At 33.0% G+C, this 26433-nt stretch overlaps 2 protein-coding genes across 4 annotated transcripts; both read left to right on the plus strand.

The window, feature by feature from the left end:
- Positions 1 to 908: 908 nt before the first annotated feature.
- LOC130827764 (G2/mitotic-specific cyclin S13-7-like) lies at positions 909 to 5612 on the plus strand. Its single transcript, XM_057693613.1, has 9 exons — positions 909 to 1198; positions 1859 to 1994; positions 2103 to 2160; positions 2907 to 3128; positions 3514 to 3639; positions 3743 to 3991; positions 4491 to 4649; positions 4747 to 4928; positions 5260 to 5612. Exons 1-9 carry the CDS (start codon positions 1162 to 1164, stop codon positions 5408 to 5410), a joined length of 1320 nt encoding a protein of 439 aa, XP_057549596.1. The 5' UTR covers positions 909 to 1161; the 3' UTR covers positions 5411 to 5612.
- A 1827-nt stretch (positions 5613 to 7439) lies between these two features.
- LOC130827775 (calmodulin-interacting protein 111) lies at positions 7440 to 20351 on the plus strand. 3 transcript variants are annotated; one of them, XM_057693632.1, is made up of 12 exons: positions 7458 to 7931; positions 11357 to 11515; positions 11886 to 12757; positions 13679 to 13883; positions 14013 to 14220; positions 14497 to 14996; positions 15520 to 15946; positions 16531 to 16611; positions 16806 to 16996; positions 17080 to 17267; positions 19215 to 19292; positions 19661 to 20351. In XM_057693632.1, the coding sequence occupies exons 1-12, from the start codon at positions 7608 to 7610 to the stop codon at positions 19662 to 19664; spliced, it is 3237 nt and encodes a 1078-aa protein (XP_057549615.1). In that variant the 5' UTR covers positions 7458 to 7607; the 3' UTR covers positions 19665 to 20351. The 3 variants fall into 3 exon arrangements, with proteins under 3 accessions (XP_057549606.1, XP_057549615.1, XP_057549623.1); XM_057693623.1 differs by lacking the exon at positions 19661 to 20351 and having other exon boundaries at positions 7440 to 7931; positions 19215 to 19598; XM_057693640.1 differs by lacking the exon at positions 19661 to 20351 and having other exon boundaries at positions 7795 to 7931; positions 11357 to 11510; positions 19215 to 19598.
- Positions 20352 to 26433: the final 6082 nt, after the last annotated feature.

The following is a 26433-nucleotide window of genomic DNA, read 5'->3' on the forward strand; positions in this document are numbered from 1 at the left end:
CCCCAATTTTTTTGAGAGCTTCTCCTACTACTCCGTTGTGGTAATATCAATAATCGACCCATGATCCTGTGTTCTTTGGATGTCCGAAGTTTGTCAAATTTCCTCCGTTGGATCCCTAGTCTCATTGAACAGTTGAGAAAAATATTGATGCCATCTTATTTTGATGTCCTCTTGTTTAAGGAGTACTCGTCCACCTTCATCCTTAATGAACTTCACTGTCCCTATGTCCTTATCTGCCTAGATCTTGCTTTTGCCAACTTTAAAATATACTTTTCCCCCTCTTTGGTATCAAGCTTTTGATAAAAGGCTTCAAACACGCAATCTTTTGCCTCTGTTACTACTTTATTTGCCGCCCGTTTTGCTTTTTTGTACCTCTCCTTATTTGTCCTATCCTCCTCCTCTATGCAAGTCATGAGCTCCTTGAATCTCCTGTTTTTGTCCCTTATCTTCATTTTCACTTCTTCGTTCCACCACTACGACTCTTAGTACACTTTTGGTTTCCCCATCGACACCTCTAATATCTCCTTTTCCAACATTGTTTAGGCAAATAATTCTTAAAACAATTATGCAATAATTTAAAATTTATTTTATTTTATTCTTACTTAAAATTACCTCATTGGTGGCTTGTTTAATAATGGCAATTGGCACATATAATTTTTTAATGATTTCCCCCATAGTTATGATTTTTGACATTTGAATTATGAGTAAGCCTAGTGGTTAAGGTATTTCTCTTTTACTCTTGTTAGCACAATTTCAATTTTCCCTCCCTATAGCCTAAAATAAGAATTTTTTCCATTTCTCCTTTATTTATAGGTTAGATTTTACACTATATCGCCCGATAAAAATGCTCTCACCATGAAACGGTGTCGGATTTGTGTAATTTTTTTTTTGAATTAAAAAATTAGGATATCTTGAAGAAAGCTGCCCAACGGCTGGATTTTGAAATATTTTGACCGTTAGAGAGAAGCAAAAAACCCTTCTTTCTCTTACAAAACACGGCGCTTCTCAGTATGAAATTCATTCCTAATTTTTCTTTCCAAATCTTTCTTTTTCTTTCAACAGACGTAGACGATACAAGAAAAAAATCAAGGAAAGTGAGAAATAATCCCTAATTTTTGCATTTCCTTTCTCTGTCAATCTTTTTTCAAACAATCAAAATCCATGGCTTCCATAGCAAATGTTCCTCAAGTTGATAAAGGTTTTTTTCTCATCTCAATCAATTCTTACATTTTCTGCAATTTCATTTGGGTTTATGTACCTAGATCTTTCATAAAATCACAGTTAATCTTGATTATTTCTTGACTCTCAATAGAATATTCATAACTTTTTTCAGTAAAGATTTGACTTTTTTTTGGGTTCATTTTACTTATCTACTCCTATTAGCATCTGGGTTTTAATCATAACAATGATACTTTTTTCACTTATTTTTCTTCTGTTTTTCATACATTTCATTGATTATTGGGTATATTAGTGAATGATCTAGGTTTTTTTGGGTGCAAAAGCAGGTAATTTTATTCTTTCTGAGATTCATTTTCTTTTCCTTCTTAATGAAAAGCTATGATCTTTAATTAGTTTTGTCTAAAAGATTTTATGGGTTTTATTAATTTCATGAAACTATTAATGAATTATTCAGCCACTTTTTGCATCTTAGAGAAAATTTTTGATCTTTAAATAGTTTTATGTGAAAAGAATTTCTGGGTTTCAACTATTTCACCCAAATTTTATGTGGGTTGTTTAGTATTTGATTGTTAATTATCTGGTTTGATGTGTGCATAATGTATAAAACTACAATCAACAATCAAGATTTTTTTCACTCACTACAAATTACAATGTAAAAATTGGAATTTAAATTTTACAGTTGAAGGTAATGATGGAGGGATCAAACAAAAGAATGTAGCAGCAGGACAGGGAAGAAACAGGAAAGCACTCAATGATATTGGTAATCTAGTTACAGTCAGAGATGTTGAAACCAAACCACAAAGACCCATCACAAGGTTTTTCTTAATTCTTGAAATTTCTCAATGATATTGGTAATTTTCTTTGATTGTTCCCAAAATTTGTGATTATGACACTTTTGTTCTTGTTGTTTGATTAAATTACAGGAGTTTTGGTGCCAGATTACTTGCTGCTAATGCACAAGTAGCAGGAGATAACAAGAAGGTTGTACACTACTCTTTATAACTAGGAGTCTAGGATTAGGGATTAAATGGGCGGGTGGGTGCAGATACCCCTCACCCATATCCCCACCACCACTCGTGGTGTGTATACCATGCATATCGGCTACCTGCCTATCCACTACTCTTTATAACTAGGAGTCTTGGATTAGGGATTTCAAAATAGGCGGGCGGGTGCAGGTCACCCTCGCCCATATCCCCACCACCACTCGTGGAGTGTATACCATGCATATCAGCTACCTACCCACCACCTTATCCACTACTCTTTATAACTAGGAGTCTTGGATTAGGGATTTCAAAATAGGCGGGCGGGTGCAGGTCACCCTCGCCCATATCCCCACCACCACTCGTGGAGTGTATACCATGCATGTCAGCTACCTACCCACCGCCTTATCCACTACTCTTTATAACTAGGAGTCTTGGATTAGGGATTTCAAAATGGGCGGTCGGGTGCAGGTAACCCTCCCCCATATCCCACCACCACTCGTGGTGTGTATACCACGCATTTCGGCTACCTACCCACCGCCTACCCATTACCCATGGCAATGCAGGTGTGGGTAAGGCGTTTTCATAACCATGTCCCAAGAAAATCATACTGTATCCGGGCAGGTGTAGTGCAAAACCCGTGCAATTTTACCCAGATGCTATTTTTAATTGATAAAGTCTTCTGATTTGGTTTGTTTAATTTTTTTTTTTTGTGTTATTAATTTTGATGCTGATTGGGCTTTTCAGAAATTGCAAGTGGCAGGAGTGCCAAAACCACCGGCAAAGAGGGCAGTTCCAACAAAAGCAAAAGCATCAGTGGAAGTGATTGAAATAAGTCCTGATACTGAGGAAGTCAAAAATGAGAAACAGAAGGAAAAATTGGTGCCCCAAAATGAAAATTCAGCTGGTTATAAGAAGAAAAAGAAGAAGGTTCCTTCTATGACTGCTCTCCTCACTGCTAGGAGCAAGGTATAAAGCTTATTATTTCTCTAAATTTTCTTTTATGTTCATAGTTCTTAAAGTTAAGAATAATTTGCGAATTGCATGCTCAATGTTTAATTTTTGCTAATTACATCCACTAAAGTATCAAAGTTTACAGGTTGATAAAACACGGAATTTCAACCATTTTGGTGGTCGAAATTTAAGGTTAAGTGGTCAGAGTTGTATTTTTGGCCTGAACCTATAAACTTTGATACCTTTGGTGGCTGTAATTTTCAAAAAATAAACATTGAGACTATAATAATTCACAAAGTGCTAAACTTAATTCGCATATTTTTCAGAAGTTAATGGTGCACCCCTATAAATTATTGTATAATTTTGCTCCGCGTCTTTCTAATTTTGATGTGTTCATTAGGCTGCTTGTGGGTTGTCCAACAAGCCAAAGGAAGAGATAGCTGACATTGATGCTTCTGATATTGATAATGAATTAGCTGTGGTTGAATATGTCGAAGATATCTACAAGTATTACAAGGAGGCAGAGGTTTAATCTACTTTCAACACTAATAAATCATGTAGGATGAAGGGTAGAAAAAGGGACTAATGAATATATCTTGTGTTGTCTTGTTTCTTCTGCTGGATTGTAGGATGAGTGTCGGCCTCGCGAGTATATGGATTCACAACCCGATATCAATGAGAAAATGAGGGCAATTCTAGTTGATTGGTTGATTGAAGTACACAGCAGATTTGAACTTGTGCCTGAAGCCCTCTATCTCACCATTAACTTGGTCGATCGGTTTCTTTCAATAAAAGCTATCCCAAGAAGAGAATTGCAGCTTGTGGGTATCGGTGCTATGTTAATTGCCTGCAAGTATGAAGAAATCTGGGCTCCTGAGGTACTTGCACAACTGTATTATATGCTTCTTTTATGCAAGTATGAGTCAAAATGGATTCTGTGAAATCGGAAAATAGACTCAAATGGGTCAGATTTTGTGAAAATGAAAACAGACTCAAACGAGTCGAGCCATATGATCCCTAGACCTCAGTGTATTGTATACTTCTTTTATGCACTATAATCCTCAAGAGGCTTGATGGGTCTAGACAGATTTTGTGAAATCGGAAAATAGACTCTTGAGTCGGATTTATGAAAATGAAAACAGGCTCAAACGAGTCACACCATATGCACTAACCCAGACCTCAGTGTATTATAATACTTCTTTATGCACTATAATTCGATGGGTTTAAAACGGATTTTGTGAAACCGGAAAATAGACTCAAACGGAACGGATTTTATGAAAATGAAAACAGGCTCAGACGAGTATGTTTTCCTCGTTGTTTTAATCGAATAGGTCATATGATAAATTCTTCAAATAATTAATTCTTCCAAATTTTCAGGTTAATGATTTTGTAGCAATATGTGAAAGGGCATACAACAACGAACAAATTCTGAAGATGGAGAAGGCCATATTAGGCAAATTAGAATGGTACATTACAGTTCCTACACCATATGTTTTCCTCTCGCGCTACATCAAGGCTTCCATTCCTGAAAATGATGTGAGTATTGATCACGAGTTTCGTTACACTACAGTTTATACCGAAAATGTTACATACTTGATCTGATTTGTGTAAAATGTTGTGCACAAACCGGCAGATGGAGAACTTAGTCTATTTCCTAGCTGAGCTTGCTTTGATGAACTATCATTGCTCCATCTCCTTTTCGCCATCCATGATCGCTGCTTCCGCAGTCCTTGTAGCTCGCCATACCTTGTTCAAGACGCCTGCTTGGACCGAAACTTTGAGGATCCACACCGGGTTTTCCGAGTCACAACTCAAGTAATTAATCTTAGTCACAAAAATACATCGGATATTTTGCTAGTACAACTATAATTTTGATTTATCCTCCCCCCCAATACCCTAACCTGTGCGTGTTAGAGTATATAACATATCCTGGAACTTCAACCATCAGCTTAAGTTTTTGGTTGAGTTGGTTTCTCGACATGGTATCAGATGTATCAGATGCCAACATGACAAGACGGGTTTGAATCTATCACCCTTCTCTATGAGCTCTTGTGTGAGAGGACGTGTTAGAGTTGGTTATCGGGCCTCAACCATCAGCTTAAGCTTAAGTATGATTAATTTTGGTATTATTGTTGATATTTTTCAGTAAATGTGCAAAGATGTTGGTGAGCCTGCATGAAACTGCACCAGGACACAAGCTGCAGACTGTGTATAAGAAATACTCTCAGGCTGAGAAATATGCAGTGGCTTTGTGTTCACCAGCTTTAAGTTTGAATTCAATCTCTTTTAATGGATGATGGGTTTGGATTTTTGTCATTGCCGATGACACAAAAAACAATTTAGTGAAGTATGTTTATTACTTCTGTTGATGAATGTTCATAATTCATCAGTGTATAATAATTTTTCAAATCAACTCATTTGTTTGTATGGTTGAAGAAAATTCATGTCGATTGATTGGTTCATTATTGGATGAATTAGAGAAGATTATTATTATGCTCATTAACTCATTCAAAGGCTACAAATACAATTCACTTGAAATGGAAACTAGAAATGTTAATTTTAAATGTTAATTTTAGAGTTTTAAAAACTTAGAAAATTTGAATACCATAAGAAATAAATGAGTAGATAAGTAAAATGAAAATGATTAAAAAGGAAGATAAGAAAAAAGAAAAGGGTAGAAAAGAAGGGTTTTGTAAATACAGCTCCTCTTGTATGAGATCGTCTTATCGTGAGACGAGTTTATACAAAAGCTCTAATATGTTAAAAGTTTCTATTATTGGGCTATTTAACCCAAATATGAGGCACGTCTTACGGTGAAACCGTCTCATAATTTGGGGTTATATATATAAAGGGAAATTTAAAAAAAGTTAATATAGAATTTTGAAGACGAAGGTTCTGAAACTTGATCTATGCAAGTTTTGGGTTTCTAGTAACTATGATTATTTGTCAAACAGACCCTTAAAATATTATAACTTTCATTATTGTTGAAAATGATGATTATTCATTGAACTTTTATTATTAACGCATAATTTTTTGGATTAACTAACAACTTTTTTTGTCAAGTGAGAAAAGAAAAAAATAAAAGAATCTTTACCACAAGGGTGAAAAGGAAATCATTCAACCGGATCTATGTATTATCAACTCTTAAATTTTTCTCATATTTTCTACTAACTTTTTCCATCTTCCGAAATTTTTGTCACCTCTATGCAATGCTTAGATATATCAAATTCTTTCATGTTTAATGGCATAACCTATTTCTTACTCCGACTCATAATTTATTTATTAAACTTTTTTACTAATGATAAGTTTAAATAATGTATATGAATTATTTTTAAAATCAAATAATTAAATAATTAAATTATTTAATTTAATTAATTAAATAATATGTCTATTATTTTAATCAATTAGTCATTTTATTTATTTGAGTTAATTTAATTATTTGCTAACTAATAAAATAATGTAATTATCTCTTGATTTATTATTTCTCTAATCATTCATAATTTACTTAATTAAATTATTTAATATTCATTTTGTTTATTTGTTAGTTGTAAATATTATACTAGACCATTGTCTTCCACATGACATGCTTTAACGGATTTTTTGGACACCCTATTCAATATCCTTACAACGAGTAGCACAAAAAATAGGGATTTTTAAGTAGGGGTGAAAGTTTGATTTTTAGTTTGGATTTGATATAAATTTAAATCAAATTGAATAAAATTTGGTTTTGATATTTTCAGTTCAAATTCAAATTATAATATTTATAATCCAAATTGAACCAAACCGAATTTTAAAATACCAATCCAAATTGAACCGAATAGACCGAATTGCACATATTTGTATATTTTGCACCGAAAATCATTTTTGCGTGTATTGTTTCAAACTTATTCTTTTTAAAGCTCTTAAATAGATATTAATAATTTTAGGGTTTTTAATTTGAACAAGTAAAAAACTTTTTACAAAAATCTAAAAATAAGGGCAAAAATTCAAACAAATCAAATGGAAGATATAACATGCCTTTAACATTTCGATTTTGTTAGACCCTAGACCGAGTTCAAACTAAACACCGAATTATAATTAAAATTCAGTCCAAACCAAACCAAATTTAAAATATAGTCAAATCAAATTACTTATTCAATTTGGTTTGGTTTGGTTCGGTGTTTGATTTTTCACCAAATTATTTATACCTCTAATTTTCAATGAAACAGTAAAGGTTAAAATTCCATCATCGAAAGACCTAAGGTTAAAGTTTTCTTTTAAAATTTAAATCAAATTTCCAGTCAATTTTAAATCAAGTCAATATCTCCATTATTCCACTATTCTAATCAAAATTTTCATTTTCCTTCTAATAACAAAAAATTGTAGGGTTTAACTCAAAAACCCCAAATTAAATCCCCGCCATCTCCTTTACACAACTCCCCCTTTCTCATTCTCGTACATACTGAAAAAAATCACCATTAATTCACCTTAAAAAGCTTCCTTCTTTTCTAAAAAATGTCTTCAAAGTCAAAAAAGAAATCATCCAAAACTCCATTGTCAAACCTTAAATCATCTCAACTTCAAAACTGTAACAATAACAACAATTCTCCTTCTCCATCATTTTCTTCTCAATCGTTTACTAATCCCCCGTTTTCAGAAAATGATTTCCAGGATATTCTTCTACAAGCTTCCTCAAAGTTCCCATCTTTCATTACTAAATCTGCTCTTATTGCTCAAATTTCTGAGTTTGATTCTTCAACCCACCAAAAAGGGTGCAAAATCTGGCTATCTGAATCCTCCATGCTTTCTTCTTCCATTTCTCCCGGTTCCCTTGTTTCGGTAATTATATTTCTGCTACTATTTTTATTTTAGTTCCACTTTATGCTCAGTTTTTTGGTCTTTTGGAGGGTTTGATGGCCTTGTGAAATGCATTTGAAGTACTGTTCTTTTTGGTATTCTTGGTCTTTTTTTTTTTTTTGGGTTTCGGTTATCTGATTGGTTTTGTTAGTATTTATTGCTCTATTGTTAAATTGCTGGTTGTTCAAATTTTCAGGGACTGTTTAATGATACATTAGGCTTGTGAAATGCTTATGAAGTACTCCTTCCATCCCATTATTTTTGCTATAAGTATAACATGTGAGCAGGGAGGAAAAGAAATGTTTTTGGAGTGTTTTAGGAGGAAGTGGGAGAAATATACGGATGAGATAAAATTTGAAGTTAAAATGTGTGGATGAGAATTGAGAAAAAAGACTGAGTCATGACCATAAAATGAAAAGTAGTACTAAAACTTATGGGACATATATAAGAATATGGAGCAAAACTGGTGGGATAGAGGGAGTACTCTATTGGTTTTTTTTAGTATTCTAGGTACTCTTTGTTTTTGTAGGTTTAAGCTTATAATGAAATATAATATAATAGCGCATCAAATTATTTATGCTTTTTATCTATGTGAAGTTAGAGATGATTTGCAATGAATGGTTGGAAACAACCTCTTTGCTCTTACAAGAGTAAAGTTGCAAGTATTTTGACCCCCTAAACCTTAGCCTCACGAGAGCTTCTTGGCAATGGGGTTATGACGCGTTGTTAATTCTTGACAATAAGTTCATAATTGGAAAACATGTTTTGTTGATATAAGCATTCCGCTATCATGAAGCAATTCACATTGAGCTAATCTATTCAATGGGGTTACACAATTTTACTTATTTATTTTAGACTTTTAGTTAGATTAGGCCTTTGCTACCTCTTATCATTCAATCTTTGTTTATGCATTTGGTGATAGCTAAACAAAACGTTCCCATTTAGGAAGTTGTATGTTTTTCCTGGACTTTTAGCTGTGGTTTCCTTTGATATTTATCTTAGAGCAATGGCAATGGTGGGGAGATTACTTTACCAAAAGCTAGCACTCTTGGTTAGGGGCTCCCCATTGATGGTGGCAAGGATCATGCTAGCCTTTGATTTATTAACTGGGGAAGTTTAGTTGTATTATTAGTGAAAATTAAGGTGGAGGAAATAGCAAATAAGATGGAAGGAGAGAGGTGATGTGGGGAGCTTCAAATGTGCCCACTGTCCACCAATGCCCATGACCGTAGAATGGAACATGATACTTCGAGCATGTCTATTAACCTTTTGAATTCTGCTTTGTGGCTTCAAAGCTAAAGAAAATTGATTTTGGTATGGGTTTTCATTGGGTTAAATAGGAAGATTTTTGTTGCCATAAGCATATGTTGGACGTCTTGTCTTTTCGGTTGAGTTGATGAAGCGCTTAAACTTAAGTGGTTCTTGGGGATTATGAGTAAGGAGCTACTGTTGAAAAACCTTTAATGATGAAGAAAAAATATCACTTTTTCATTCTATAGCATAGATAAAGCCATTCTCACATGCTTTAGGTTTCCTAGTTCTTGGCTAGTCTCATAGTAACTTTAGGTAAATGTCTTTGTTTTGGTAAGCCATTTAGTGTGGGCTTAAATCTCTTGATGCTCCATGTCTAGATATGCTCATAATTTTCTTTATATAAGGAGATTACGGTCTTCAACGTGTCAGTATGGAAGGGTAACTTGAAGCTTTGGAACTTTGCTTCTGCAAGGCTTAACAATGGCTTAAAAATCAACAGTACCAAGGTTTTACCATGTCCTTGTGTTGAAGATGATGATTGGATATTGTGTTGGAATGTCTTTGTTATCGAATGAACTCTCACTGCAAGTTAATAGTGCCTCTTTTTCAGCCAAGATCTTTTGTAATCTACTAGATAGAAATAATCCTTGATCTTCCCTGCTATTGTTGATTTGAAGTTGAAAGCTCTTCGACTCGTTTCTTTGCGTGGTTGGCTGTCAAAGAAAAGATCTCTATTGATGGTTTTTTTTTTTTTTTTTTTTTTTTTTTTTTTTTTTTTTTTTTTCCATTTTGGACTGTGTAGTTGTTCAGTTGAGTAAGAGTCTTAGATTTTTTTCTATATACTTTCTAGGTTATTTTCTTTTGGAAGGATGAGCTGGATTAAGTTTTTTTATGCTCTTGTAGCTTGGAAAAGAAGGATGAAGTAAGATTGCGTCTATTTCAAAAAAAAAAAAAAAAAAACAAATAAGATTGCGTCTCTGAATTGTTGGATATGGTTTTGTAATCAATATGGTGGCATTATGGTGTACTTTTTCATAAATTAACCAACATATTCTTGATGGTATAATATTTTTCTGTTGAGGTTTGGAAAGTTCTTTCATAAGCTATTGGGTAGTTGAAGTCAAGTGTTGACTTTGAATTGATACCTAGAATTTCCTTGATTTTGTAGATAAAATGCTATATGTCAAGGACATGGATGTTTTTTCCTTGGCCCTCCTTTTGAACATGGATGACATGACGCCCTTTTGGTTTCTATCCAAATTCCAAATATTTGAATACATATCTTTCTTCTACTTGCCCCCTTCCCCCTTAAAAAGATAAAGCTCATGAAGTCTCCTGACCAAGGTGATGAGTGAGTTAACTACCAAGTAAAGTATTTAGCTTTTGTATTAGATCACCTCTATAATGGGGTAATAAGTTTCTTTACCCCTTCTTAAGGGATCACTTACTTTACAATGGAGAATAGAGGTGCCTATTCTTCCATTAAGTACAATTAAAATCACCTCTTATAGCCATTATTTCAACCCCTATTCCTCTTAAATGAATTTTATTACTCCCTTATTTTTTTTATTTGAAGTGTATTTATTTTTATATTGACGAAATAAGATATGATGTCTCACTTGAAGTACTTTTTTATACTTTCTATGAATTTTTGTGTTAAGCTCTACATATTTCTTCCTATTTTGTCATAGGTGTAGAAGTATTCTCGTGTGGCTTTTCTTAATCTTTGGCTCGCCATCATAAACTTATAGAATTTATAATTATTGTTTAGAATCTTTGGCTTTTCATAATTTTTTTACTAAAAAAATGCAGGGATAGTTATGGTCAAAGTTGTGTGTCAAAAATGGTGAAAACTGAAATTTTGTAACTTATAAAAAGGATAAAATCTACAGTTTAGATTGGTCATATGTTGGTGCAATTCTGTACTTATATTTTTTAGATCTAGTGATTTTTGTATGATGCGTCATTTTTTGTCAAGTACTTTTGAAATCTTGTTTTTATCTTCAGTTCTCCTTTCATGAGTGCATGTGTATGTGTGTGGCAGGAGAGAAAGGGAGGGTGTGGTTTAATTTAGTCTGTTGTTGATTTTAATTATTGTTTAGCATTGTCTATGTTTATTTTGATTGTAATTGTTCTTTTGGATCATCCTGCAGGTATCACTTACTCCTGTTGGTCAAAATTTGATGAGTGGCTTCCCTCTGAGACCATTGGCCGTAGAATGCTGTGAACAGTTTGGAGTTGATTGGGATGGGGACTTGGACACCAAAGCAGGGAATTATTTTGCCTTTGCAACAGCGTTTCCTTCCAGTAAGGTCATTACTGAGAATATTTTGATGGGATTGCATCTGAAATTCATTCTAAGTTTTGGTTTGTTGGGATTTGTGGAATTCGACCAAGATCAAAAATGATTTATGTAGCCGACCCCAATAGGCTCTGTCATTACTGTTGTTGAATTTGACAAAGAAAAGATCATCTGAAAAAGGATTGTACTCGATGCTAGCCATCATTTCAGGGATGGGGGGTGAATTTTTTGACACCTGTAGAGATTATTTCATTCATATTTGTATTCTTCAAATCTATGATGTACTTTCATATTTGTATTCTTCAAATCTATGATGTACTTGAATAGTTGAATCAGAAACTATTACGCTTTATTAACTCTATCTTGTATTGTCCTTGCAGCTTGTAAAGAATGGAGTTCGAATCTCGTCCTATCTATTGTACTCGCTGGGTTGTCCGGCCGCAGGGAGATTTGTGTTTGTGCAACCTATTCCGGGTGGATCATTGACTAGTTTAGCACATAGCAACAGAAAGCTTCATAGCTCTCCTCTGGATTGCCCTTCCGTAATACGCTGCCAGGAATTAGACATTAGATTGCTACCTGTTAAAAGTTCCTCAGCATTGAGTATGAATACGACTTTCCCATCAAAAATTTCGACAGACATTAACCTGAATTGTTGTGAAAATGGCAGCGATTCTTCCCCTCGGACACCCGCATTGGAACGCTCAAGGCTGTGCTCTCCAAGTCCCGGCAAATTCAGTTTGCTGGGATCTGAAGAATCTATTTCTCATGATAATAGCATTAAACGACCCTTTTTTGATGCAGTTGAGATGCAAGAAATCCTAGGAGATAAAGATGCGAGTAAACTTCTGCAGCGTACTGCTATTTCCTGGTTATGTTCTCGTGTTTTACTGTTCGGAAATCTTGTGACGGTTCCAGTACTCTCCAGACTATACCTTTTTGAAGTGGTAGGTTTGAAACGGCTGTCATCTGATACTACTGACAGCATAGACAAAGATTCTACCCCAACTTCTTTAGTTCATTGTAATGATGAGGCATTCATCATAGACCGTTCAACAAAAATAAATATTCGTTTACAGTCAGATTTGCCACTCCGGACTCCAAATGATAGTATATTGATTAGTGGTGAAATCAAATCCAAGGAAGCTAACTTCAAAAGGGGTGATGAAATTTCAAAGTTGGGTGGACTATTGAAGGAATACTCACTTCTGCGAGACATAATTTCTGCTTCAGTGAAGAATGCTTTGTCAAGGTGTTATTACTTCTCAGCCTAGTGATCTTTGTCCAGTTTTCGTTCGGCCCACTTGCAACTTTTAATGGTGGCACATGCTCTTATAATGTATAGAGGTGTTTAACAGGGCGGGTCGACCCAACGGGTCAAGGTTCAGGTCAAAATGGGTCATTAGTGGGTCGGTTCATTAACGGGTCTTGGTGTAAAGGGTCGGGTTAGGCCGGGTCGGATAATCATAGGAATTGGTTTTGAAAATTTACCACTTTTTTATATCTTTATATGATATTATTATATACATAGGTGAGTCGACCCAACGGGTCATAAAGTAGAATAAAAAACTATTATATGAACTTTTTAAAAACGGGTCAAAGTCGGTCGGATTAAACAGGCTTTGACCCTTCCGGACCCGACCTGCCCCGACCTACCAATTGAACCCCATTCATTGATTAACACAGCTCACTATCTTGTAGCTAATAACATAACAAGAACACGGAGCACTTGATCTAAATTTGTTTGAATGGTGTCGAAATAGTTAAAATTTTTCAGCTTTCGGTAAGTTCTATACAAAATGTTGGCATATTTCCAGAACAGGTGGATAAAATGAGGTACAAGAGTATATGACATTCAAAATTCTAGATAATCGAGTCTAGAAAAGAAAATCTGTTTAAATGCTGACTATCTGATCTGATTGCTGTATGATTATTTGTTGTGTGCTTTTTCTACTGTGATCACCTCGTATATGTCTACCTTAACGAAAATATCTGTTTTTCCATTGTATGCATGTTTTTTGTGGCACTTTCATGTTCTGCTTATATTATGAAATCATGTTTTTAGATGCTTCCTTGTGGATTCATTTGTATAAACTCTAAACTACAGACCCTTCATTTTGTTTACCTTTCCTATAGTCAATATTGTATCTTAATAAGCATTTAACTATTTTAGTCTCGGTTTACGAACTACAAAAGGAGTGCTGCTTCATGGACCACCAGGAACAGGAAAGACGTCCTTGGCTCAACTCTGTGCTCATGATGCTGGGGTTAACCTCTTTAAAGTGAATGGGCCTGAGATTGTCAGCCAACATCATGGGGAGAGTGAACAGGCACTCCATGATGTTTTTAAGACAGCCAGTGAAGCTTCCCCAGCTGTGGTTAGATCTGTTTCCCGACTTATGGTTTTGTAGAGATTTTTGATGACTAGCTAATGAATCGTTTGAAATTTGTATGATATTAAATCTTGACTTACTTACATGATATGTGCTTGAAATTACTCTGCATAGGTTTTTATTGATGAACTGGATGCCATTGCACCAGCCAGGAAACAAGGCGGTGAAGAGCTATCTCAGAGGATGGTTGCAACACTACTGAATTTAATGGACGGAATAAGTAGAACAAATGCTGTTCTTGTTATTGCTGCTACTAACAGGCTTGAGTGCATTGAGCCCGCCCTTAGACGGCCCGGAAGACTAGATAGAGAAGTTGAAATCGGTCAGTTGTTTGCTCTTTATTCTAATGCTGCAACGTCAAAAATTTTCTATGAGACCGTCTCATCGTGAGACTAGCCCATACAAGCAGTCCATTAGTAAAAAAAAAACATAAAAAAAATGAAATTTAAATTCGCACTTGTACAGGAAGCAGTTTTTTTTAAAAATAGTTTGGGCTGACCCAATTAAAGTTGTCTCACGGTGAGACAGCCTCAATAAAGAATTAGTGTAAAATAAAATATTGGTAACTTGCTTACTATGACTGAATGTATGTATGCAGGTGTCCCATCACCAGATCAACGACTTGATATATTGACGACTCTTCTCGATAAAATGGAACACTCCCTTTCATCTTCTCAAATCCAGAATCTTGCTGTGGTTACACATGGCTTTGTCGGCGCTGATTTGGCAGCACTATCGAATGAAGCAGCTATGGTCTGCTTAAGGCGTTGTATCCAAGCAGAGAAATTTCTAGGTGATCCGCATTCTAACTCTACTCATGATCGATCTAATGTGATGAAGGGAGGTAATCATGCAAGAGATGACACAGAATTGTTTACTAAGGATCATGAAAGTTCTTCGTCTTCAGAAGATCTGAAGTCAAATGTCTCAACCAATTCTGTGCAATTCCATAGCTCTGGAGAAGCACTTGGACATGACAACGGGAAACCGACATCAGATAGCTATGAGTGTTGTTCCACAACAGATTATATGTTGAAAATAACCATTGAAGATTTTGAAAGGGCAAGAATGAAGATACGTCCTAGTGCTATGCGTGAGGTATGCTGCTTATTTTTTATTTGTCGTTCAGTTAAAGTCATGGGCTAAATGCGTCAGGCTCTTGACTTTTATGACAGTACCACTTCCAGTAGATTTTCAGATTGTTTATTTGAATCAAAATGAAGTTTTAGAATCCGGCTTGCTGATTATTTGATTAGTTTTGAGATTTTTATCAAGTATCTCTGTTAGTGTTGCGGCATATAAATTATTTATGTTTCTTTTTCCATTTTACTGGTTGTGCCATGTTTTACTATGTTGCTGAGCTATTTTGAAGCCCTTTTTTTTATCTGTTTTGCTAATCCTAAGCAATGTCACATAAAAATGTTAAAATGAAGTTAATGGAATATATGTGGGGACCATTAGCATTATTAAAATATTAAAATGAGGATATACAAGGTATTTTGTCCCAAATTTGTGATAATATAGAAAGATTCTTCATGGGAACAACAAATAAAATACCCAAAATGGCAAATGGGAACTCTTAAGATTCTTTTTTTCTTTTTTGGTAAACTTGCTTCTGCAGGTTATTCTTGAGGTTCCTAAGGTCAAGTGGGAAGATGTAGGCGGGCAGGACGAGGTTAAGGCACAACTGATGGAAGCTGTTGAATGGCCTCAGAAGCACCAGGATGCATTCAAGCGAATCGGGACTCGCCCACCTACGGGAGTGTTGATGTTCGGCCCTCCAGGATGCAGCAAAACTTTGATGGCTCGTGCTGTAGCTTCTGAGGCTGGACTGAATTTTCTGGCTGTCAAGGGGCCTGAACTATTTAGCAAGTGGGTTGGTGAATCAGAGAAGGCTGTAAGATCTCTGTTTGCTAAAGCAAGGGCAAATGCCCCATCGATAATATTTTTCGATGAAATAGACAGTCTTGCTGTGATTCGTGGAAGGGAAAGTGATGGTGTTTCAGTTGCAGATAGGGTCATGAGTCAACTGCTGGTTGAATTGGACGGTGAGTGTTTTAGTAGTGTTATTTTTCAAATGACTTGAAGGTTATTTGAATTACTCCCCTATCATTATATTCTCATTATTTTGTCGTGTTCTCTGTCCTTTCTTTTATGCTTTCCCCTATATTCTTATGCACCTCAATTATGTCCATCCTAATTTACTTCTACACTATGTTACTTGGACTCGGGTACTGATGTCGGATACTGGTACGTGTCCAAGTGTCAGATACATCTAAATATTCAATTTTACGCCTAAAATGAAGTGTCCAAGTGCCATACCAATGTCAGAGCATAAATGGTCGGACACAGGTACGTGAAGTAAAATGAAAAGTCCGAGTAACATAGCTTCTACATTTGGAACAGGAACAAGTTGCAATTTTATTTATTTATTTATTTTTGTCTGTTTTTTTTTTTTGCAAATTTAAACGACGTTAGAAATAACAATGTCCTCACTTCTTGTTTGTGTAATAAATGATGTTTTTGTGCATGGAAGACTGAATCAAGCTTGCCTGTAATTGTCTTTGCAAATGTGAGCTGTTTTTAATGTTATATGATGGTTGGGATCTTAATAAAACTGGTTTTCATTTAGGATTGCATGAAAGAGTTGCAGTTACTGTTATTGCTGCGACAAACCGTCCTGACAAGATTGATTCTGCACTGCTTAGACCAGGTGATCCTCCTGATGGTTATAAACTTATATAGCTTTCTATCCCATGTTTCTAATTTCAGAATAGGGGGTGTACCACCAAGAATCCAAAAAATTAGGAGTACCATTGATAAAGTGCAAAAACACTAGGATACTATCGATAATTTAATTTCCCTTCGGAATATATATGTGATGATCCTCCTCTTATTTTTTGATAGGGCGGTTTGATCGGCTGCTATATGTTGGACCCCCTAGTACATCTGATCGTGTTGATATATTCCATATTCATTTGCGTAAAATGCTTTGCGCTTCCGATATCAATGTCAGAGAGCTAGCAGGTCTCACCGAAGGATGCACTGGTGCTGATATATCATTGATTTGCAGAGAAGCTGCAATCTCAGCGATTGCAGTACGTTATTCTATACCTTTCTTGTTATAGAAATTCAGTCATTTTGAGCTGCAATTTTTATGTGCGAATTTTTTTGGAACCAGGAAAATCTAAACGCTTCAGAGATTAAAATGGAACATTTGAAGAACGCAATCCTTCATGTACGACCATCTGAGATTCAACCGTATCAAGATTTGTCAGACCGGTTTCAACGGCTTGTATGTTCCAAGTCTCAATCAGATAACATTGCAATCCAACGGCAGCTGAATGGACCCAACGTGACATCATCCTGGTAATGTTCTACTATGCCAACTCAACCCGCTTTAAATTGTCCTCATTACTTGTGATGCTCTTTTGGAGTTTTGTTTGCTTTTGACCCAAGGTTTCACCTGCTATTGCTTCCATATATGCTCTCTGTTGCCCGAATAAACAATCTTTTGTTTTTCTCGTCAAATATTTATATAGTTTTAGGGAATCTGGTGCATAATGTGGTGTTACCTAATCAGGATGCAAGTTGGTATGGTTCCAGAATCATGTCAATTTATTATTCATTAGCCGTTCTTTTAGGAATGCTGTAATGTTAAGGAAATTGTTATTTTATAAGGGCAAGTTGTTTTTTGAATCCAGTTGTAATAGGTAGTTCTTGGTAGGATATGAGCCATAGTGCAAAAATGCAGTAACAGTCACGATCACGGTCACGGAGCAGTGATGTGGTAACATGATTTATCATAACATCAAACATCTACCTACAAAACATGGGATTCATTCGAAACAGTCAAAATGCATTTTTAACGCTTTTACAACATAGGAAATATCGGTTTGTTTTTTTGAAAACCTTTACAATGCAACCAATGCAATGCGATACAACCTTGTTTTTGTCTTATGATAAGAGCTCTTAACAATCACCTTGTAATTTGGTACTTTAAGACCACATATTTCATGATCGCATGTTTGCTCAATTGAATGTTCTTGGTGTGCTATACTGAAGAAGACTTGTTCTTTGTTGAAATTGGGTGGAGTTTAAGTCGCTTGATTTTCTTTAGAAAACAATCTATTCATGCATCAGAATATTGTTTAGTGTAATCGTTTTACGGAACTGATCTTCCCTATTCACTGATCCGTCTAGATTTTACAGGTTCATTGCTTACTTGATAATAAGCATTATAGCATTATCTAAGCTGTGTCTTGACTGTTTGTTTGGTACGCCTATTTTAATCTATATTTGCAAGTCGCTACCGAATGGAATTCTGTCGTCATTGATTGTGAAATTGTAGAATTTAAAACTGGTATTTGGCCTGTTACCTCACAATATCCGGTTGACCCTTAACTGAGTGGAGATCTATCACATTTGAGTTAGATTTTAAAAGGCTGTTATCGGCTATTTGACAAGGACGTGTTGATAACAAAATATTATTGTCATGCGATTATCTTATTAAACTTATAGACTGCCTTCGATGTGAATATAATCGTACTGTTTGTCGTGGTTATTGCTTCCTTTTGTGATTAAAGTGGACATTATGGGTCTGTTCTCATCCTTTATGGTGTTGATTTCGAGTAATATATAAAAATTATTGATTTTGTTGAATCACAACTGAATGAGGATTGGCTTGTTTCTTCTAGTTATGACCTTTTTACTCTTTTATTATGTTGTGTCATCTTGAGTCACATACCGTAAAAACAAGCATGGATTGTATCATATCATATCGGCCGAGTTGTAAAAGTTCAAAAAAAGTGTTTTCGGCAAGTTTGAGGGATATCTTGTTTTCTCGGACGATATCTGGTGGTATGAAAACTGCATCACTCTTGTTACTGCATGACTATGACTTTTACCTCAATTGCCATCGGAAATATGTTTTGCACTATGACTTGATTGAGCTTACTAGTAGATCCCACTTTTCACAAACATGGGTCGGAATGCGATCTTCTTCAACCCTTGTTTTTATTTTTTCTAGTGGTCGAGTTATACCAAGTGTTTTTCCTTGCTGCGGTTTCTGTACCGACCTGTTACCGGGTATCCGTTGTCTTGACTCAAGGATAACATTAAATTTGAGAATATTAAAAACAAAGCATGAAAAAAAGTGTTATGATAGAGGAGAATAAACTTTGCAGATGCTTTGCTTGACTATATAATATATCAGCCGTAACAAAAATTTTGTCTTATATGAAGTTGTCCTAATCAGCAGCACGACATGATTAGTAAATAATTAATGAACTAATCTGCATTCACATGGATAAACAGGAACCCGATGATGTGGATTCACCGGCTCGCTTCTTGGTTCCACACTGGCTTTCCATGGCGGAGCACATCTTCTGACAGGTAAGCGGAGCTAAATTATTCCGCAACCATACGCATGAAAATGTTCTTTCCCGGCTCATAACACAGGTTTGTTACTGCTGATATTGCACGTAAGACACAAACCCGACAGTTCTGTTTCTGGAATTGTGCAGTTTACAATTTCCAATCATAGCAAAATACTAGTAGATATGGGAATTAAATGTATGACATATTCCTAAGAGTAGGAAACAAACAGATACTATGACAAATACAGAAAATGAAATGTAGTTTGTTATATTTGGTGGGGACTGTATAATGTATAAATCCAAGACATGAGTATGTTTTTATTTTATTTTGTGCACATACTTTTAGCCTAGCTAAGAAATTGATAGATACTCCTTTGCACTCAGATAACGATATTTTTCCTCACAATATGTCTTGTCTGGGGCGAGGCAAACTCATACGAACGGAATTTAAGAAGCAAGCTTAGATGATTAGGGTCGGACTGGCATGCAACTGCCCTGACCCGACTCGGCCCGACGCTCGTATTTTACTAATTCACTTAACACAACACAATTTGTCACGAGGCACTACAGACATGGCTAATGAGCATCCCAACGCGACGCAATTCTCGACAAAACACAACATGACACTGCATAGCAGGATACGTTTTGACGTGTAACATGACATGATTTCCATGGCTAGAATCGAGTGACGCTCGAATCCCTATGTGGGTGATTGATGTTAAGCTTGAGAGTGAATTTGGATTGATTTGTCCTACAGCTAGGATGGTCTATTTGTAGGGTCCCTATTGTCAATATTCACATATTTGGAATTTGTAGCTTTATTTTCACATTTTTCAAAATCCTCATCATTCAATATCTGTTTTTCTAGTGTTTAGGGGATCAACTATCAAGGAATCATTTAACCATATTTCATGTCTCGTGTACGGTTCCGATTAAAAGCTGCCATTTTTCTATTTATCAATCTCTTCCTACAGTAAATAAAGATAAAAGAATATATAACAATCATGCACTCATTATTTCATATTCATGGTAAAATGAATAATGTTATACTTTTACTAATTTACATTTGGCTATTTTTTATGGTTAACATGTTTGGCGTACCAGTTTTTTTTATTTAAAATCTTATTATTCGACAAAGTAAGTGTTTATATAGTAATTAGTGTAGGTAGTTATTTTTAAAATGTTACAAATTGTCGTATTCTAAAACTATAACTAGTATTTTAATATAAATTATATTCAAATAGTTATCATTTTTATTTTTATCAAATAATATTATTTATCCACGTAATTAAATAGTCAAATGTCTTATAACTATAGCTCTATATCTATATCTTTTCACGACAACTATTTTTGCAAGTTTTATATGAAATCGTCTCACTATGAGATGGTTTTATATAATTAGTTAATTTTTTAATTGATCACTTTAAAATTGTAAGTGATCATTTTAAGATTATTAGTAATTTTTTAAGACTCATTATCATCATATCCAGAGCATTCCGCTTATATCATCACTTTAAGATTATTTGGACAATTAGAAGTTGCTTACCTCTCTACCTTGCATCGAATAGGCTTAGCATACAAGAAAATGTTAATAAATTAATGGGTAATGTTTATATATAGAAATACTTTTTATATTTTTTGTACTATCTTATATGGATAATATTTGTCATAAATATGAGTGAAAAACTACGTTAGTTGTTGAACTTTGCTTTGCATTTCTAAAATTTTAGTCTTGTGAAAATAAATATAATAATTAATTGCTTGTTTTGTATTTATTTTATTTTATAAAAAAATGGAAAATTTGAAATGATTAAGATAAATTATCAACAAAATGAACCAAATAAGATAAGTTTCAATTTATTTTCAAAAGTAAGCGTGAAATTCCCTAACCTGTAGTTTGGGACTGTTCGCAGTTAGTAACTGCTAATAAAAAAAACACAATAATTGTTCGCAGTTACTAACTGCGAACAACTTTGAGTTTTTTTTAACCTGTTCGCAGTTTGACCTATTCACGGTGGAAGCTGTTGTGCGTATTTGTGAAGCTAGCTGTTCGCAGTTGAACAGGTCAAAAAAAAGTCAAAGTTGTTCGCAGTTTGTAACTGCGAACAACTTTGACTTTTTTAACCTGTTCGCAATTAGTAACTGCAAACAGCCTCAAATTACATGTTTGAGAATTTCACGCTTACTTTTGAAAATAAGTTGAAACTTATCTTATTTAATTTATTTTATTGATAGTTTGTCTTAATTATTTTAAATTTTCAAAAAAATGCATGACTTACAAATAAGAGGTATAATGAGGGTCCATTTAAAAATAATAAAGTTGGATTGATGGTGGTGGGATCAAAATGCAATGATTCATTTACCTCTGAATTTCAAAACTTTCCTTACCAAATTGCTATTTGCAATTGCTAACATGCATCCTATGACTATTGTATGGCCAAGGTTTAATCAACTTGTTAATAAACATGATCAAATTTTGTGTACTTGTGTTGTGTTGTACCCTTCTTGGCTCCCACCACCTTTATTTCTCTTAACATCATATTGATAATTGATAACTAATAAAGTAATGTCTTTTTATAAACTCGTGTTTTTAAAAATGAAAAATAGAGATTGAATTAATTATGAGAATTCAAGTTACATTATATCGAAATTCAAGATTTATGTACTTTTTTTATAATGTCATACTTCATACCTCATTAATCTATTAGAACAACAAGAAGGTAAAATTTTTTAATCCCAAAAGGTTGAAAAGAGTTATATGTGCGATATCTAAGTGAGCTTTAAAAGGATTGTAGATTGCACATATCGACAGAGCGCACAAGTGAGGCGAAAGTGTGCTGAAAGAATTTGTGTTAGTCTGTGGGATCAGTCTACGACCTCAATACATGGATAGTCAATGGCGGTCTGATGAACTGAAATGCTAAAATATGAATCAATTAATCAATTTCAATATTGTTTCTCCATTCATTTAATATATTATGATATCACTTATAAGAAATTGCCAACAAATATTACAAACATCCAACAAGCTACTCCTAACAATACATTATTATTTGTCTCTAAACAAAGGATCTACATTTTGGCACCCTTGTCTATGAGGACAAATTGGATGATCCAAATGCAACACATGAAATATGAAAACAGATTGGCGTTATTATCTAAACAAATAGAGAATGTTCTTTATGGATATTGACACAATATAAAATCCAATCCAACTTAGGAGAATATAATCAAGTTGATGAACATGTGTATTACTCTTTAACACAAAATTTCCTTCATTTTTCTTTTTAATTATTTTTATTAAATTTATCTATTTCTATTTTATGTCATAATTTACACTCTATTTTTTAATTTTCATTCATCCATTCAACTTATCTCATCTAAAAATATATACCTCCAATAAATTCTGTTGTGAGGTGACAGAATGTGGCATTAAAATGAAAAAGTAAGCTAAAGAAAGAAAATAAATTATGATAAAGAAAATAAAAATAAGATAAATTTAATGAAATAAATTAAAAAATAGGTAAATTTTGTGGAACGAAGAGAGCGACTATTTCAACACCAATAATTAAGATTTTATTCAAGATTATGAGATAATCCCTAATAATTATGTCTACTTTGATCTAGTAGTTTAGAATACAATGATGAAATAAAAGATAAGATTGCTCAAATTTGACAAAAATACTTTACGTTGTGAAACCCTAAGAAATCATAGTTTACTTGATTAGGAGCAATAATCTTTGAATTATGATGTCAAGTCATCCAAATGGCCATATGCTTGTTTTTGTAAAAGACAAATGATATGCTGGCTTTCATGATTATTTATGGGTTTCTCTATAATTATTTTTTTTTTTTTTGCTTTTTCTTATTTTAGCCAAACACCAATTGTTTGGTTGGAACTTTGACAATATTACCTACCTCCTAAACCACTAATTTAAAAGGTTAATTTTTTGAAACATAGATGCAAATTTTTAATTTGATATATCAATAAATATGGAATATATGTGAACATTTAAGATAAATTATGATAATAAAAATTATTGAATTAAACTTTTTTTAATTCATGACACCAAAATCATTATTACATTTTGAAATAATTTATAATGTCTTGTCTTTCTTATTTTTACTTTGTGCATCTACTATTGCTCAGAAACATTCTTATATTCCCTCCATTTCACTAATAAGGAATAATAAGTCCTTACTCAACGTAAAAATATTATTTTAAATTGATTATATGTAAATTTTATTATTATTGCGTAAAGTAAAAATATTATTTTCATGTGATCATAATATGCTATATACATTTTACCAAGTATAATATTTAAAGCAAAGAATATGCAAGACATACACAAAATAATAATTATTATTAAAGTAAAAATAAGACGATAATATTCGTTTTAGATTGTGTCCATATGCCATAAGTATGAACCATTGATAATTTTTACATTTACGTGACACTTTGTTTATCCTGATATTAACAGAAAACTTTGGTTGATAAAATAGACACTTAAAAATTTTGTATTTATTGTTAGTTCTTTTATCAATTAAGAAATACTTCTATATAACATGTCTATGTACAATTATAATAATAATAATAATTATTATAATATATAAAGGTCTGTCTTTTTTATTTTTCCAAAATCATATTAAAAACCAAAATCAACATTTTACCGAAATCATTCATTTTTTTCATTTTACCTAAAATCTATAAAATATCAAAAAACGACACGGATTCAAAACCAACCCATCAAACCAATTTGACATGTCTAATACATTTTCCGCCATGCGAATATTGATGTGCCAAAGAAACAACTCCTCCCTCCCCCTCCAATATTCATGCGTATAAAGAGGATCCCATTTATAAATAAATATACTATTAAAGCCAAGTATGTAATACTCCAATAATAATAACAATAATAATAATAATAATAATAATAATAATAATAATAATATTGAAATGTGATATATGCGTGTGTCTTTTGAAAAGTTTGAAGTGATTGAATGGACTAAGTTGGATCAGATTTGGGCCATTTGGAAGTTAGAATCATTGTCCTTCTTTAATTGGGTTTAATTTAATTTAAGTTGTATGAGTTTTACCTAAATTTTCTTATCAATTAAATTTTTTAAAGTTGATTCATTATCGAACAAATTTAAATTGTTGATAGTATACATCAAGATAAGAATAAAATTAAATAAGATATTTTTTTAAAGACAATTAATGATGGTTGATCAGATTAAATTTTTTTAGAGTACAAATAATGCAAGAAAATCTGATGAGCTAAATTAAACCCAAAAAACTAAACAAAATGATTTGTTGTTGGAAAAAATAAGCTCACATAGCTCTATATTATATGATTTGGTTCCGTATCCAATTAATTTTGATCGTACCACTCTTCTAATTATGGGTCTCACTTCTGCGAAGAGTTATAGAGCGATAAAGGAATCTTCCAAGGCTAAGAGCAAACTTAGTGATTAATGAGACCAACCTCACACCCTTTGTTTAAAATTAAAAACCTTAAACCATATCATCTAAACTTATTGTAAATTCTATCTTATATGAAGTTTTTAAAAATATAAATTTAAATAAAAACTAGTAAGTTAAGATAAGAAATATAAGTAAGTTTAAATAAGAGTCAAAAAATATAAATATATTGTACTTTTCTCACTCAATTAATAATATAATGATTTTATGATGTACTTTATAAGTCATAGTAAATAAAGTAAAATCTAAAATGTTATTTTCTTTATATAGGAATGAAATAAAAAAGAAGTCCGTACGAAAAAATAAGGAAGCCAAAGTATAAAATTGATCCCATAGTGTGGGGCCCACAGGCCACAATACAAAATTAAATGGAAACAAAATAAAAGTTGTATTAAATTGAAGCGAAAAAGACTAGAAAAAATAGAAATAAATAGCCTATGTCCCATAATTTTAGTCCCATTTAGGTTTTGGTTAGTGTTCATCGATTTATCTGATTTATATTTTATTTTTAATTTATAAGTTAATATATAATTAAATGAAATTTAATTTAATTTGACTTAAAATATATATTTTATTAAAAAAATTTTATAACTTTTAGTTATATACAATTAAAATATTAATAATTGGAATTATACATTAAGAAACATGAAAATACAAATATATTGCTAAACTTTTGGAATAGATGGAGTATTAAATAATGTTGTGGTGTGTCATTTGTGGAGAAAGAATCTTGAAAATGCAAGTGTATAACAACCTTTGAAGTTTGATATTTGTGAGAGTGAAGACTGAATAGTATTGTTGGCACTTGCATGTCCAATCAATCCTTCTCAACCATCCCTAAAGTAAAGTGATCGTTGCTTTCATATTTCCTCTCGACATTTGTTTAATATATAAATTTAAATTTTAATATCTCTAATTATATATAATAAAAAATTATATAAATTTGATATAAATAATTTTTACAACAAAACGAATCAAATAAGATCTCACTTGACTATTTTTAATTTATAGATTACAAATTAATCACAAATTAAAAATGATGAATGAATAGTGTCATATATCCTAATGTTGCAACTAATATGAAATGAAGGAAGTAATTTTTTTACTGCTCTTATTATTGTTATTTTCTTTTCTTTTAGATATGAAATTTGTATCGTGTTGAATTGTTTGTATTGTGTCAATAAATACCAAAGTGAGCTAAGTATTTAGTGGGTAGTACCTCGGTGCTTTTATGAAACATAATATAAATTAAAATAATTTGTGACATGATCACTCTTAAACGATGACTCATTACACAATATAGAGCACACAAATAGTGTTGCGGCCACATTCCCATATCATAATTTATTTTTTAAAAATTATTTTTCAAAATTGGTTATAAAATGGCAGTATTAGTGTTTTGTCGTCCAAATTTCTAATTGTAAATGTGTTATTTCACTAGTCTGTTTTTGCACTTGAGTGCAATTAGACATAAAATTACGCACAAATTAAAGTAGCGAAGAAAATGCTGAAATATTTCAATTTTTAAACTTGCTTAAAATGACATCAAATGATATAGTAGGGCATAAAAAGAGATAAATTTAAATAAAAATATGAAAAGTATCATTAAATTTTTTTGTAATAAAAGTAGTAAAAGTAGCTTCTATATATCGCATTAGTACGAAATTAATGAAGT

The sequence above is a fragment of the Amaranthus tricolor genome, chromosome 1 (genome assembly GCF_026212465.1).
Source record: "Amaranthus tricolor cultivar Red isolate AtriRed21 chromosome 1, ASM2621246v1, whole genome shotgun sequence".
NCBI classification, from domain to species: domain Eukaryota; kingdom Viridiplantae; phylum Streptophyta; class Magnoliopsida; order Caryophyllales; family Amaranthaceae; genus Amaranthus; species Amaranthus tricolor.

Bases quoted from the DNA above. Each gene is read 5' to 3' on its own strand.
- LOC130827764 (XM_057693613.1), top strand. From the start codon at position 1,162: ATGGCTTCCATAGCAAATGTTCCTCAAGTTGATAAAG. The intron at 3,992-4,490 runs GTACTTGCACAA...CCAAATTTTCAG, and splicing joins AAGAAATCTGGGCTCCTGAG to GTTAATGATTTTGTAGCAAT. The intron at 4,650-4,746 runs GTGAGTATTGAT...ACAAACCGGCAG, and splicing joins CTTCCATTCCTGAAAATGAT to ATGGAGAACTTAGTCTATTT.
- LOC130827775 (XM_057693623.1), top strand. From the start codon at position 7,608: ATGTCTTCAAAGTCAAAAAAGAAATCATCCAAAACTCCATTGTCAAAC. The intron at 7,932-11,356 runs GTAATTATATTT...ATCATCCTGCAG, and splicing joins CTCCCGGTTCCCTTGTTTCG to GTATCACTTACTCCTGTTGG. The intron at 14,221-14,496 runs GTCAGTTGTTTG...GTATGTATGCAG, and splicing joins AGATAGAGAAGTTGAAATCG to GTGTCCCATCACCAGATCAA.